The sequence below is a fragment of the Sarcophilus harrisii genome, chromosome 1, assembly GCF_902635505.1.
Source record: "Sarcophilus harrisii chromosome 1, mSarHar1.11, whole genome shotgun sequence".
Classification (NCBI taxonomy): Eukaryota; Metazoa; Chordata; class Mammalia; order Dasyuromorphia; family Dasyuridae; genus Sarcophilus; species Sarcophilus harrisii.
Window position 1 is genome coordinate 570,227,169 of NC_045426.1, and position 14,023 is coordinate 570,241,191.

Below are 14,023 nucleotides of genomic sequence, written 5' to 3' on the forward strand. Positions count from 1 at the left end.
CTTATAGGCTACATCTGTGTGCTGTTTGATCCATATTATATTTTGTTCAGTAAAATTATTTTTCAGTGGTTTGAGTATATACATATATTGTCATTCTTAACAAATCATCAACTCTTTGAAGGGAGTGTCTGACCTTCTAACAGTCCCTTCAAAATAACTCTTTTAATAATTCCCCAGTGAATATCTTCTCTGACCTCTTTCCCAAGGAAGTTCAAATGAAGGTAGTTAATAATTGAGCTAATCTATACCAATCAAGAGATTGTTTCTTGATTATAAAATTAATCATTACCTCTTCATTCTTATTCCACCCATGTCCCCAACTAATCCCCTCCCTTTTAAAAAAAGAAAAACTTAGAAAAATATAACAAATCATTAAGATTCTTGACTCAACAATGAACTCAGCACCAGAGAGAATTGCCTCTATTAGTCAGGATACATCCATCTTTGCAGTTGTTTGAAAACAGAACTGTGAAACATGCTTAGAATTCGAAGTCAACTGGATGGTACTCAAATGGGTTTTAATTATGTCTTCTTTAGGCATAAATATGACAGGATGATTCCACATTCAAAATAGATGGAAAATTCAGGGGGGAAAATTAACTCAGAAAGGTAATTGCAGCTATAAGTTTAAGCAGGCTAACATACAATCCAAAGCAATTTCAATGGATATAGATTTACAGAAATAAAGGTAAAAAAGAAAAGACCTTTTTTACCTTCACCATTTTCAGAATTTAAAACATTAGTGACAATTTTGATCACTATCTTTATATAACAAAATGAATAAACAGGAATTAAAATAATGGGCCTCTCTAATTCTAATAATACTTAGTTCATAGATTTGTTTTTCTATTGGGCCCAATATGCCCTCCATTAAAACTTTCCCTTGCCTCTTATCTATTAGAATACTTTCTATAAAAATTACTCTTTCATTTAGTAAGTGATCACAAAAATAGAGGATAACATATTCTTTAACTCCTCTTATTTATTCAGTAATAAGTAGTTAATATGAAAAAACTAGCTTAGACCTAAATAATTAAATTGCAAATTGACTGCATATTCATGGTCACTAAAAAAACAAAAGCATTAATACCTTATTTTTTTGATGTTCATAATGAACTATTAGGTCTATTAAAGACTTACCTGCTTACAGCATATTATCTTCAGCAATGAGAAAATCTTTTCAAGTAGCCATTAATCAATTCAGAGATTTTGTGCTTGAATTTTTAACTGTTATTATGTTTGTCCAATAAATATATAATCTTATTAGAAACTCTGGGCTAACTGTAATAAAAGCAAGATTTCACTATTCCTATCTTAATGGGATTTTTTAAAGATTAAAGCAAAAACTATTCTTAGTTGTTTTCATTAAACTCTGCTATATAATAATTTGTTTAGTTGTTTCAGTTGTGTCTAACTCATCATAATCCCATTTGGGGTGTTGGGCACTTCCTTTTCTGACTCATTTTATAGATGAGGCAACTGAGGCAAACAGGATTAAATGACTTGCTGAATCCAAGGTTGCAGGTATAATAAACACTTATTTAACTATTATCCACATACTTGCTCTATGCTATGGAGCTTGAAAAATATCTTGCTGTGTTCATCAACATAAAATATAAAGGGTCTGGATTCGTGCAGAGGATAGAAACAATGAAGTAAAAAATAAATTTAAGATTTTAAAAATATTCAACCCAAGCTATTTCTTCATTAAGGAATCTGAGTGAATTTATTATATAAAATTATGATTGGCAGGATACAGAAAAAAATCTTTTTAAATGTACATTACTCTTTAATCTGTACACAGTATTACAAGTACCAATCAAAATGCAACTGGAAGAAATTATTTCAAACTACCAAAAACTTGAAGTTACTCAAGTTACAAAAATGTAAATAAATGCACTTCAAAATACATACTTTGTGAATTTTTAAACAATTTGCAATGTAAACAATTGTTAATGTAATTGTACCTTTATTTACTCAAAGAAATCAATCAACAACAACCAAAAAAAAAAAAAAATGGTTAAAATCTTTTACCAGCTCAGTCAAACTAGGGCATAATTTATGGCATAATGTCACTCACACCTGTTGAATAAACTCACTTTTTACTAAATGATTTTGTATCAAATCATAAAAGAACTTTCTCTTCTAATAGTGATTCAGAAAATAGAAAATAAAAATCAGAAGCCAGTTTTGTATTCTGTACGCTTCTGGAGCATTTGCACTGATTGTCTTTTAATTTCACTATTAGCTCTATCCAGTTTTGTTTACACATTCATAAGATCCAAAATGGGAGAGCTATATAACATATGAACCATTAAGTAAAACTGAAATTGGAAAATGGAAAAATATCAAAATTATTAAATGCATCCCCAGAATTAGGCTAGAATCTTTGCCTCTAAAATATTCTTTTAGAATCTAAGTCTGTTAAATCAGTGGCAAAATTTTGGCCTTAAAGGCCAAAGAAAAGGAGGCACTGTCATAAGACTGCTGACTCATCACAGCCAATAATATAAACCATAATTTTAAGTTAACACAAAAATATACAATCACTTTGTAAAAAGCAAATTATAAATTCAAAATCAAGCTAAAATATAAGTTGATAAACAGGTAAGAATGCATATCTACTGTATAAAAACATGTCTAAAAACAATATATAGTATCTACACTTGTAAGTGATATACACAGAATATACTAAATTCAGGCTACATAATGAAGAACCAAGACCCCGTGTTTATTCCAATTTCACATTTCAGAATTCCTGAGTGTCTTACCAAAACAAAACAAATAAACAAATAAACAAACAAACAAACAAAAAACTTTGTTCTTTAAAGAGGAAAGTATCCCCAAATTTGGACATGTAACTTAGTAATATAGTTATTTTTTAAAGCTGAAATCTGGGGAAAATATACTATAAAGTTTATTTAAAGCTTAATTTTACATGAAAAAAGGCATTGCTTTTATTTTTAAAGGCCACCTGTGTTATATGTATAGTATTAGTAATTCCAGCGTTTTTAAAGGGAGAAATTTCTCCTTTTTTTTTGAAAGCCTAATTAAATATATTTTATAAACTAAAAAGAAAAAAATAGGTATCTTTAAAAAAATTTTTTAAGTTGAATTGCAATGCAACAGCCCTTTTATGAAAGAACTTGTGAGGGTAATATGTCACTATAACACAATTAGATCATGAGTTTCAATTCCAACATTTTTGAAGTCATATACTCCATCAACTATTCTATAGCTTCCCTTTTGCTTTGCATATTACACAGTGTAAATAAAAAAGATATCTTAAGAGCACTTCAGTCCCACAATGTAGGATATAAGCTTGTGTGAATATGCATAAATGGCCCTGCAATGATTTGATGATATACAAAAATACATTCAACCAAAAGTCAATGTCTGTTTTTTAAAATAAAAAGGGAAGGGGAAGCCAAATGGTCCCATAATATATAAAATACTGTTTATCAATTCCAGAAATATTTCCAAAGCAAAGGACATTCAAGAATATTGTACACTAAATTGCATACTTTTATGGTTTTTTACCAATAAGAAAGATACATACAGTTATTCACAGATTTATAAATTAAAAAAAAAACTATGAAGAAAAATAAAGGGCTATTTCTCTATTTAAAAGATACACAGAAATAAAATAATTTTAAAAACAAAACAAAAAGTCACTAAAGTGCATACCTACAGGCCCAAACAGGCATAATAAATGGTAAAAAGGTACAGTCAAAATTACATCTAGATTTAAACTCTACCCTTTAATGGTCTTCCACCTAAAAACTAAAAAATCCATTGTGCAATTTAAGAACTGGTCAGCTGGTTGTGCCATAATACAATTTTAATTTTAATTTCTAACCTGACTTTGCCCACTACTAAAGTAATTTCTAGGCATATAGCAACACATCAGGTTCTTAATAATTATATACATTTTTTGCTGAGCTCAGACAATATTGATTCCACCTCCAGAAAATGCTAGAGTCCTCTTGTTGAAGAATGAAGAGCCACTGGTGTTTGGTTTATTGCCTTTAACAATGGAGGTTTTCAGTTCCATTTCACATGCTACAATTGCTGCATTCAATTCCACTTGAGCTCGATGTACTACATAAAACATGAGGCCTATACTTATAACAATCTGTGAATAAAAGAGAAACATTAAGAATTGAAAATAATGCTTATAAGGAAAATACTCAAAATTTTTAAATACTTAAATTCAAATGAGAAATAAATTTTTTTCAACAAATGGTTTAGGTGGGGTTTTTTTATACTATTACAGAAGAATTTTTAAGGGGGAAAATGGACTATTACTTAGTAGCTGGCACAGTAGAATAGACACAGTAGTGTGCTGGCCCTGGAATCAGGAGGCCCTTTCAAATACAGCCTCAGGAACTTATTAGCTATATGGCCCTCAATAAGTTACTTCACCTGTTTGCCTCAGTTTTTCAACTGTAAAAATGAGAAGAATAATACCACCTACCTACAAGAGTTGTTATGAGGATAAAATGAGAAAACATAACAATTTACAAGGAAATAAGTATAATTCATCATGTTGTTATAACTGTTGATATATATTCTCATCTTTCCTTAACTGCTTTCCTTGAGAGTACAAACACAATTCACAAATTATTGTTTTTAAATTGTAAATAAGACATACAGCTCCCTTTTGCCTATCCAAATTATGCATGTTTTATACATCAATAAGCATTTATTAATACCTACTATGTACCAAGCTCTGGGCAAAATGCTAGGAAAACAATTTTTTTTTTTTAAATCCATGGAGTTCACAGTCCAAAAGGAAGAGACCTTGCAAACAACTTTATACAAATATCTACATTGAAAAAATTGGAGATAATCACAAAAGAAGGCACTAGCAAACAAGGAGTGGTTAAGTGGCTTCTTGTAGAAGTTAAGATTTTAGTTAGGGTTGAGGGAATCCAGGGAAGCCAGGAGACATGCCTGAGACAGCAACAGAAAAGTCAGGAAGAGAGGAAAGTTTGAGGGGGAAATCAGGAGTTCACGTTTGGACATGATACATCCTGCAGATTTTGGCATGAGATGCCAATTTTCGGTTGGAGCTGTGAGACTGGACATCAGAAAAGAGACTGAAAGACTGAAAGAAGGAATCAATAAAGATCAATAGACCTAAAAATGATCTGCAGGGAAATGATAATTCAATCAGTGGGAGCTGACAAAATCACCAAACCAAAACAGTACTAAAGGGGGGGGAAAAAAGGGGAGTCATGACTCAGCTTTAGGACACATCCACTGCTACTGAAATAGCATCCCCAATTTAAATTGTTTTGCTATGCTAAAAATTTTTTTTCCTATAAGGAATGGTGTATTTCTATAAGTGAGGAGACTTTTTAAAACTATATTTTGCTATTACAATTAGTGAAGGCTAGACATGATTAGATTAAATTCTACATCTAAGATGTGTAATGAACCACAAAAAATGGTTTAAGTTTTTCAAAGAAGGATTAAAACTATGAAATCAAGAAAGTAACCAAATTTTATGTGAGATATCTGAAAATCTAAGAATACATTTGGGCCACTACATTAAAGTATTTGTGAGAAAGCCAGAAAGAAATAATTACTAAAAACCATGAGAATCACTAAGAAATCAAACCAAACTGATTTCATTTCCCTTTTTTTGAAAACCTTTTTAGATTGTTGAACCAGATAAACAACACTGTCACAAAATCTTCATTTAAAACTGGATTATAGTCATAAATTTAAAACTGGAAGGATCTAATATAATAGTCATTTCACATCTAAATCCCTCATCTTACATATGAGAAAGAGGAGCCTCAGACAAGTTCAGTGATTTACACAAAGTCATACAAGTTGTAAGCAAGAATACAGATCTTCTAACTCTAAAGTCTGTGATCTTTCTAGTATTTCTCAGGATACCTTTATAAGAAAAAAAAGGCAAATGTGAGCCATCTGTGAACTTAGATCAATCAGAGTGTCTAGTGGGCTATCAGGTTCTGTTTATTCTAACCTGTATTTTGATCAACTATCAGGATGAAATAAAGGATTATCAAAGTTAAGCATAACATGCTGATAGCTAGCCTGAAACAATAGATCAAAATGAGAAGTATAAAATTTTACAGAATAAATTAGAACTGCATTCAAGCAAAACAAACAACAAAAAATTGTAAAAGGTAGAAAATACGGGTATTTTAATAAGTGTAATAAACATGGAAAAGAGGTTTTAGTCAACTACAGACTCATGCAGAGTCACAAGAGTATAAGACATTTAACAAAAGAATGAATATTTAAATAGTACTGACAGAAGCAGTCATCAGATGAAGAAAGGTTTATTATGTGCCAGTCAAACAAAACCTGGGATATTATATATAAGTCAAAGTTCCATAAAGACGAAATGGAGTACATCCAGAAGAAGAGGACTTCTAAGACAAATAATAGGATCCAAAAGTCAGATTATTAAAAGCAGACAAATTTAAGGTATTAAGGATATTTAACCTAAAGAAAAGAAAACATGGGCCTGAAGGGGAAGGGCAAGTTAATGGCTCTTTTAAAACATTTGAAGAACTATGATAGAAGAATTATACTTATTCTAATTTTAGAAGATAAAACTAGTACTAATAGGTAGACATTATAGAGATGAAGATGTCTCCTCAAAAAACTTCCTAAAGATTTCCAAAACTAGAATTACCTACCTTATAAAGTTATGAATTCTCACCCTGGACACATTTCAAGCAGGTATTAAATAAGTTTTTGTTAAGAAATACGGTAAGAAAGCTTTACTTTCTATATTAAGTAAAAAAGATAGGACTAGATGACTACCCACATTTTCAAATAAAATTTCATTAGTCTTCTACAATGAAGTGAGAAATAGCTCATTTACAGAAATCCCTACTTGCAAATGGACTAGGTACCATACAGCTAAACAAAATTGATTTTCATCAACTCTAAATTGACCCATAAAACTACAATAAACAAAACAAGGTATAGGAGGCCATTAAAAAAAATACAATGAATTAGAATTAGAAGGGAAAAGCAGTCTCTAAACTTCAGTCATTTAATAGTTGAATTTTCTCATTAAAACCATTTCATAGCTTTTAAGTCTCCATTTTCTACAAAAGGTTAATAATATATTTTCACATATACATAATATGATACATAATATAAATAATTTATAAAAAAACAAAGCACTTCCTACATAATAATCTGTGATGTAGGTAGTATAAATACTATTTTCTCATTTTAGAGCCAAAGAGACTGAGGGTCAAGGATTACCTCTACTTCCAATTGGGATAGAAGCTAACATATAAATCCAGGTCTTCTAATTCCAAGTCTGGTGCTTCTTCTATTTGTTGTGTAATATAATTTAAACATAATAATAATGGTATTATTTTAATTATAACACTGTTTCAAAGGGAAAATATATTTAGTTTTAACTCAAAGAATACATCTGACCTTGGAGAAGGCACTAGCATAGCAACACAGTATTAGTTACTTGTTAGTTCTCTTCATCTAAGGAAGAAACATTTCTCTAGATCAATTACCTCCTTGTGTTCTGCTTTAGGGAACAATAGGTAAACTGTCCCTAAGGGGTAAAGAGGTGCTAAATGGCTCTTATTCCATAACTGAATCAGATTCTAAGATTTTGCCAAGGAGGTGTCTAGTTAAAAAGTATAATTAAAAGGGTTGTTTATCCCGCTAGTCTGAAATCCATCTATAATTCTAATGATTTTAAATGGTCCTACCGAGCTGAATTTTTTTTTTCTGAACTTGGATACAGCCAATAGTTGCCTTTATATTTAAGAGAAATATAAACTACAGAAGACATCCATTGTGCTTATAACTGTATTGTTCTGATTGACCTGGTAAATAAATGTATACACTTCAATATTTGTGTTGATAGTAGGAGAACATTTAGCTTACAATGTAAGCTAGCTTACAATGAACATTAGGCAATTCCTCAAGCTACCAATTTTTGTATTGGTTTATTTTCAGAAATTACATATGTATATGGTATAGATATTTTAATGGATATTTTATTTATTTATATCTCTATGTAGATATAATTTCAACAATACAAAATATAATATCGTAGAGGGCCACAGATAGTGAGAGAACTCTGGGTAAGGTATATGACCCTTCAGCCCAGAGGTAACCTGCTGCAATGTCTGGTTTGGCTCCCCACCTCCCTTTGATGTTCTCACTCTTCCTGAGAAGTCAAAGAGGGTGTGACCTCTTGTATTCTACTTGAAGCCAGGGATACTTATAGTAAAGAGAGGCATTTTCATATCAATAGCAGAGTGCTTATAGTTAGCACTTGCTCAGTGTGATGTGGTGATGTAATGGTTCTCTAGCTGGCACAAGCTTAGTGTGCTATAATGATGTAATCGTATCACAGTATTTAAGGGCTGAAAGAACTTGAAATAAACAGACTATCTTTGACCATCCTTATGGGTCTGCTGCCTTCTTCACTCCTCCACAAAGACCAAGGACTTTGCTTGGTCCCAAGATCCTCCAGAGAGCTAGTCTGGACAGTATTATTTTGGCACCCCAACCTGAGAATTCTAGAAGCTCATTACATTTTGGTGCCCAATGTGGGACTCTAAACATGAGGCCCTAAACATGAGGTCCTACACTTAGCAGCTCGAATGATTCGATAAGTGAATTCAATGGAGAAGTCACCATCAACCAGAGATAGGGTAAGAATAAAAATAGGCAAGTGGGAAGATTTGGTAAGGGCTACATTAGTCACTTTAATTTTTCAGCCCAAAATGGGGCAAATACTAAGAAAAGAGCCTCCCCCATCCCAGGGAAGTATGAAGCATGTGTAGTTAGGTTAATAGAGAAACAAGGGTTTGTTGGTAACTCAGAAGCAGATCACTGAGCTCTTAAATATATTAGAATGCACACTACACAATATAATAATGTGTTTACAGATTACAATATTTTATGTTCCTGGAACATAAAGGATCTTATAAATGTTTATTGGCTGACTAGAATGCTATATTTCATTAAAGCTTAGTTTTTGTTTTTTTTTGTTTTTCTCTGAAGAATTAAGTCAATTTTGTTGGGCATATTAACTCTCTAGAGCCAAATATCCTAGACAATGAAATCAAATGGGCCTTTCAAAGCACTGCTAACAAGAAGCCCAGTGGAGGTAAGAGAATTCCAGTTGAGTTATTTAGAATCCTGAAAGATGATCCTGTGCAAGTGCCATACTGAATAATCTAGCAAATTCTGAAAATTCAACAGTGGACAATGATCTTAAAAAGATTAGTTTACATCCCAATCCTAAAAAGAGCAATGTCAAGAAAGATTCAAATTACAAAAAATTGTGCTCATTTCATATACTAAGGTTATACTTAAGTTTCTGCAAGCTAGACTTCAGCAACATATAAACAAAGGAGTAGCTGAAATATATATTGATTTTCAAAGAGGCAGAGGAACTAGAGATCAAATTGGCAACATTTGCTGGATTATGGAGAAAGCAAGGAAGTTCCAGAAAAACATCTACTTCTGCTTCAATGACTAAATTAATGCTTTTGACTGTGTAGATCACAATAATATGACAAGTCCTCAAACACAAGGTTGTACCAGATCATCTTAGTTGTCTCCAGAGAAACCTGGATGTTAGTCAAGAAGCAATGGTTAGAACCAAACATGGAACAATAAATTGATTTAAGATCGGAAAAGGAATATGACAAGGCCATATAATCACCCTATTTAACATATATGGAGAGTACATTATGAAAAATGCCAGGTTGAATAAATCAAAAGCCCAAATCAAGGTTGCTCAGAAAAATATCAACAAGCTCAGATATGGAGACTAATGGTACTCTAATGGCAGAAGTTAAAAAAAAAAAAAAAAAGTCTTAAGGATAAAAGGGCCGAATGTAAAAGTTGGCTTGAAATTTAACATCAAAACGACAACAACAATGAAAACCCAAGATCTTGGGAATTGGTCTCATCAATATCTGGCAAATAGAGGGAGAAGAAATGGAAACAGTATCAGATTTTGTATTCTTAGGCTCAAAGATCATTGTGACAATGACTGCAGCCATGAAATTAAAAGATACGTGTTTCTTGGAGGAAGAGTTTAAGGCAAATGTGGACAGCATATTAAAAAGCAGGGACATCACCTAGCCAACAAAGGTCCATAAAGATGCAAAGCAATGATTTTTCCAGGAGCAATGTTTGGCTGTAACAGTTGGACTACTTGAAGACTTCAGAATCAACACTTTTGAATTGTAGTGCTGGAAAACACTTTTGAGAATCTCTTGGATAGCCAGGAGGTTGAATGAGTCAATATTTAAAGAAATTCATTCAGACTATTCATTGAAAAATTAAATATTAATGCTTACATACTTTGGCTAAATAATAAGAATACAGGACTCACTGGGAAAGATTCTGATGTTGGGAAAGACTGAAAGCAAAATAAGAAGGGAACAGCAGAGATGAGATGGATAAGCAATGAACATAAGCTTAGACAGACTTCAGGAGATAGTGGAGGACAAAGTCATCTGAAATGCAATGGTCCATGGGGTCAAGAAGGATCAGCCATGATTGAAAAAACAATGTTAACTCAATTATATAACGGTATCTTTTGCCTTTTTAAGTATCATGTTCCTATTCTCTGTTCTATTATAGCAGTCACTAAATCTTATGTGATCCTGATACTCCTCAGTAATGAGTTTTCTGGTTTTCTTTCCTCAAATTTCTCCCCATTCTAGTCCATCCTATACCCAGCTGACAAATTAATTTTCCTAAAGCACAGATCTGACCATGTAACCAGTCAATTCAATAAGCTCCAGAGGTTTCTTATCACAATCCGGATCAAATACATAATTTTTTTCTTGGTATTTGAAATCCTTCACAAGCTGCTCCATTCCCTCCCTCCACTCAAGTCTTCTTACACTTTAACATACGTGACACTGACTTTTCTGTTCTTTTCACAAGACATTCCATTTCCAGACTACAGGAATTTTTACTGGCTGTCGCTCATACTTGGAATACTTTCCCTCTTCATCTCTGCCTCCTGGCTTCTTTCAAGTTCCAAATAAAATATCATCTTCTGTAAGAAGACTTTTCTGATGCCCCTTAATTCTAGTGCCTTTCCTTTACTGATGATCTCTACTTTATCCCAAATATATCTTCCTTCACATGATTTGTTTTTGTGCTGTCTCTCCTACTGTGAGCTTCTTGAGAGCATGAACTGTCTTTTACTTTTCTTTGCATCCCCATTGCTTAACAGTGCCTAGCACATATTTGGCACTTAAATGTTTGTTGACTGATTTGACTCTTGGATTTGACTTCTCTTTTCTGCCACAAAGGATGCAAGAGTCTTACTATTTTGAAGAATAATATTAGTAAGAAAGCATTGTACTGCCCATCAGGAATTGGATAACATTTAATTATTTGTATAGCAGAATTTTTATGAAGCCTTATTTTCTGCTTTATATGTTATCTAGTGAATTTTAAGACTCCCTTTATCTCTAAGAATTATGCAAATAATAGTTCTAACAAACTCTAATTTCAGGCACTAAGTAAGGAGAAGTAAAGTTTACTCTTCAAATCACACACCTGTGGTCTGTAATTTGCTGCAGTCCTTTCAAGGCAAAAAAAAATAAAAACTGAAAACTTGTTTCAATTATACCTCTTAATGAGATAAAAAAGACAAACAGCAATTATACCTCAGAGGCATTTTGAATGTTTACAGTGACTAGTGATGAACTATGGCAGAAGACTGAGAGAATACTAAGTACCGGGGGAAGAAAAAAAAATTTTTTTTAAATCAACATGCTTTACTTGGTTCAATGAATAAATATTCTTTAAGTTTCTCTTTGAATATTTGGACTAAGTCTGAACTTCCATTTCCATTGGAACCTCCAAGTGTTTTCTTTTTGTTTTTCTTTTCCTGCCTTGGTATCCACCTTGGATGATTTCTAAGGAAACTGTAACATTTTAATTACCCCCCTCATCTAAAGTCTGCCAGTTTTCATTCAGCTTCTGATATTTTAGGGAATCACAACTCTTTGCAAATAATAAACATCAATCCTTTCAAGCTGTTATAGCTCCACTGAATAAGCCTGAATAGAAATGCAACAAATAAATTCTAATTTACAAATACTACAAGAATTGTCAGCCAATAAAGAATGAAAAATTCTGACCAGAGAATAAGTTATAGATGGTTTAGTAATCTTTTTAAGACTGAATAATATATAATTCTAAACATAATTGAATTTTTTTATGATTCAGAAAGGTATTTCTAAATCTTGTAGGATCTCAAAGACATGATCAACTAATATTAAATTGTGGATAAGTAGAAAATACAATTAATGAGGATTTGTTTTCCATGTATGTAAATTCTAGTAGAATATATCAAATCATATAATAACAAACTCTAATCCTAAAGTCTCATTTTGCTTAAATGAAATGAAATTCTGTAGAAAATTATGATACTCAAATAACTATAACAAAAATTCCTGCTTCAATAACAAGAATTTCTTACAAAATTAACACATCATTTTGACTAAAGTTTTAATTAATATACAAATGTAAATATCCCAAGACCTTCTTTTATATCAGAAGCACAAATTAACTGGCTCCACACTTAATTATCACATTTTCTGATATCAATATAATACTGAGAATTTATAAAGCTTAATACCAACTATAAATTTTCAATTATTGTTTCTTCTGTTCAATTGATGTCTATGTCAAAGCCACAAATCTACAAATGTCATTTAAAAGTTACTGCTACAGTTTTATTAGCTTATCCTATCAACTATTCAATTTGGATAAGCCTCAGGAAATAAAAGTTATCATCATCAAATGACTTTCTGACGAACTCTTCCTATGTGCAACTTAAAGATAGTTAAATTTACTTGTTCTGTTAATTGACAATGAATTGCAATAAAGTTAAATTAAAATACTGTTATTTTATTTATTTAATGATACTATCAAAGATAGTGAATAGAGGGATGGATAACCTACCTTTAAGTCAACAAGATATGGGTTCAAATTCTGCCTCTCTGTCACATACTAGAAGTGTGACCATGATCAAATCACTTAACTTCCTTCTCCAGTCAACTAAGACTAAATGCAGATCAACTACAGATCTACATTGATAGAAATAATTTCCACATTTGGAGGAGTTTCTTTGCATTACCACTACCACTCTTCTTCCCCCATATTCTCCAAAAAAAAATCAGTAGTATCACCATAATTTATGGAATGAAAATTGTTCTAAAGATTCCAAACTAGTTGCATACTCATGGTAGAACTCCAACTGGAAATGGACTGAAATACATTATATACAATGAATATTGTGATGCTTCCCAAGACTTATAAGAAAATACAAATGTAAATAGAACTCCATCAACATCCAACTGTGGTCTTTTGTTTTTCGTTTTTATCCTCAAGGAATTTGTTGAGATATAGAAGCACATATAAAATGTATATATTATATGAGGTTTAAATATGATTTCAATTAAAGTAGCATTACCCAAGCAAAAAGCAAAGGGGAAAATCTGTCAAATCATTTTTATTGAAGTGCCAAATTTTTTTTTAAAAATCAACATTAAAAAGATCAATTATTCACTCCAACTTACCTGTAAACAAAAAACAAAATAGCCACTAAAACTCTGCTCTGCGATAACATCTTCCATTGTACGTAAGGTGGTACCCAAATAAGAATTCAGGAGCTGAGTAGGAAGTAGTCCAACTGAAGATGCCATCAAATAGTTGGGTAATGAAAGGTCTGTAATCTAGAATAGTAGATTAAAAAGGAGGAATGCATTATTTAATATCATTTTGATTGAATAAAAACTTTTCTATAAGATAAACTAAAATATCTTCATATAAAAATATTTGGTTTCTTAAAAAAAACACAATGGTTGTATAAAATATACAAAAACTTTACTATTCATTTAAACTCTAACCATCTTCATGTTTCCAGTAAAACTATTATAAATATCTAAGTTTAAATAATTAGAACATCAGGTAGTATATGATGGTGAGTAACTTCCTTTAACAA

General features: G+C 31.7%; 1 protein-coding gene across 1 annotated transcript in view; it reads right to left on the bottom strand.

The window, feature by feature from the left end:
- Nucleotides 1-1,707: 1,707 nt before the first annotated feature.
- TMEM64 (transmembrane protein 64) overlaps nucleotides 1,708-14,023 on the bottom strand; it is a 33,360-nt gene continuing 21,044 nt past the window's right edge. Inside the window, exons 2-3 of the mRNA XM_031946961.1 lie at nucleotides 13,599-13,754; nucleotides 1,708-4,135 (exon numbers count right to left, since the gene is read on the bottom strand). Coding sequence (XP_031802821.1) covers nucleotides 3,944-4,135; nucleotides 13,599-13,754 — 348 coding nt within the window. The 3' untranslated portion in view covers nucleotides 1,708-3,943. The remainder of the gene's footprint in view (nucleotides 4,136-13,598; nucleotides 13,755-14,023) is intronic.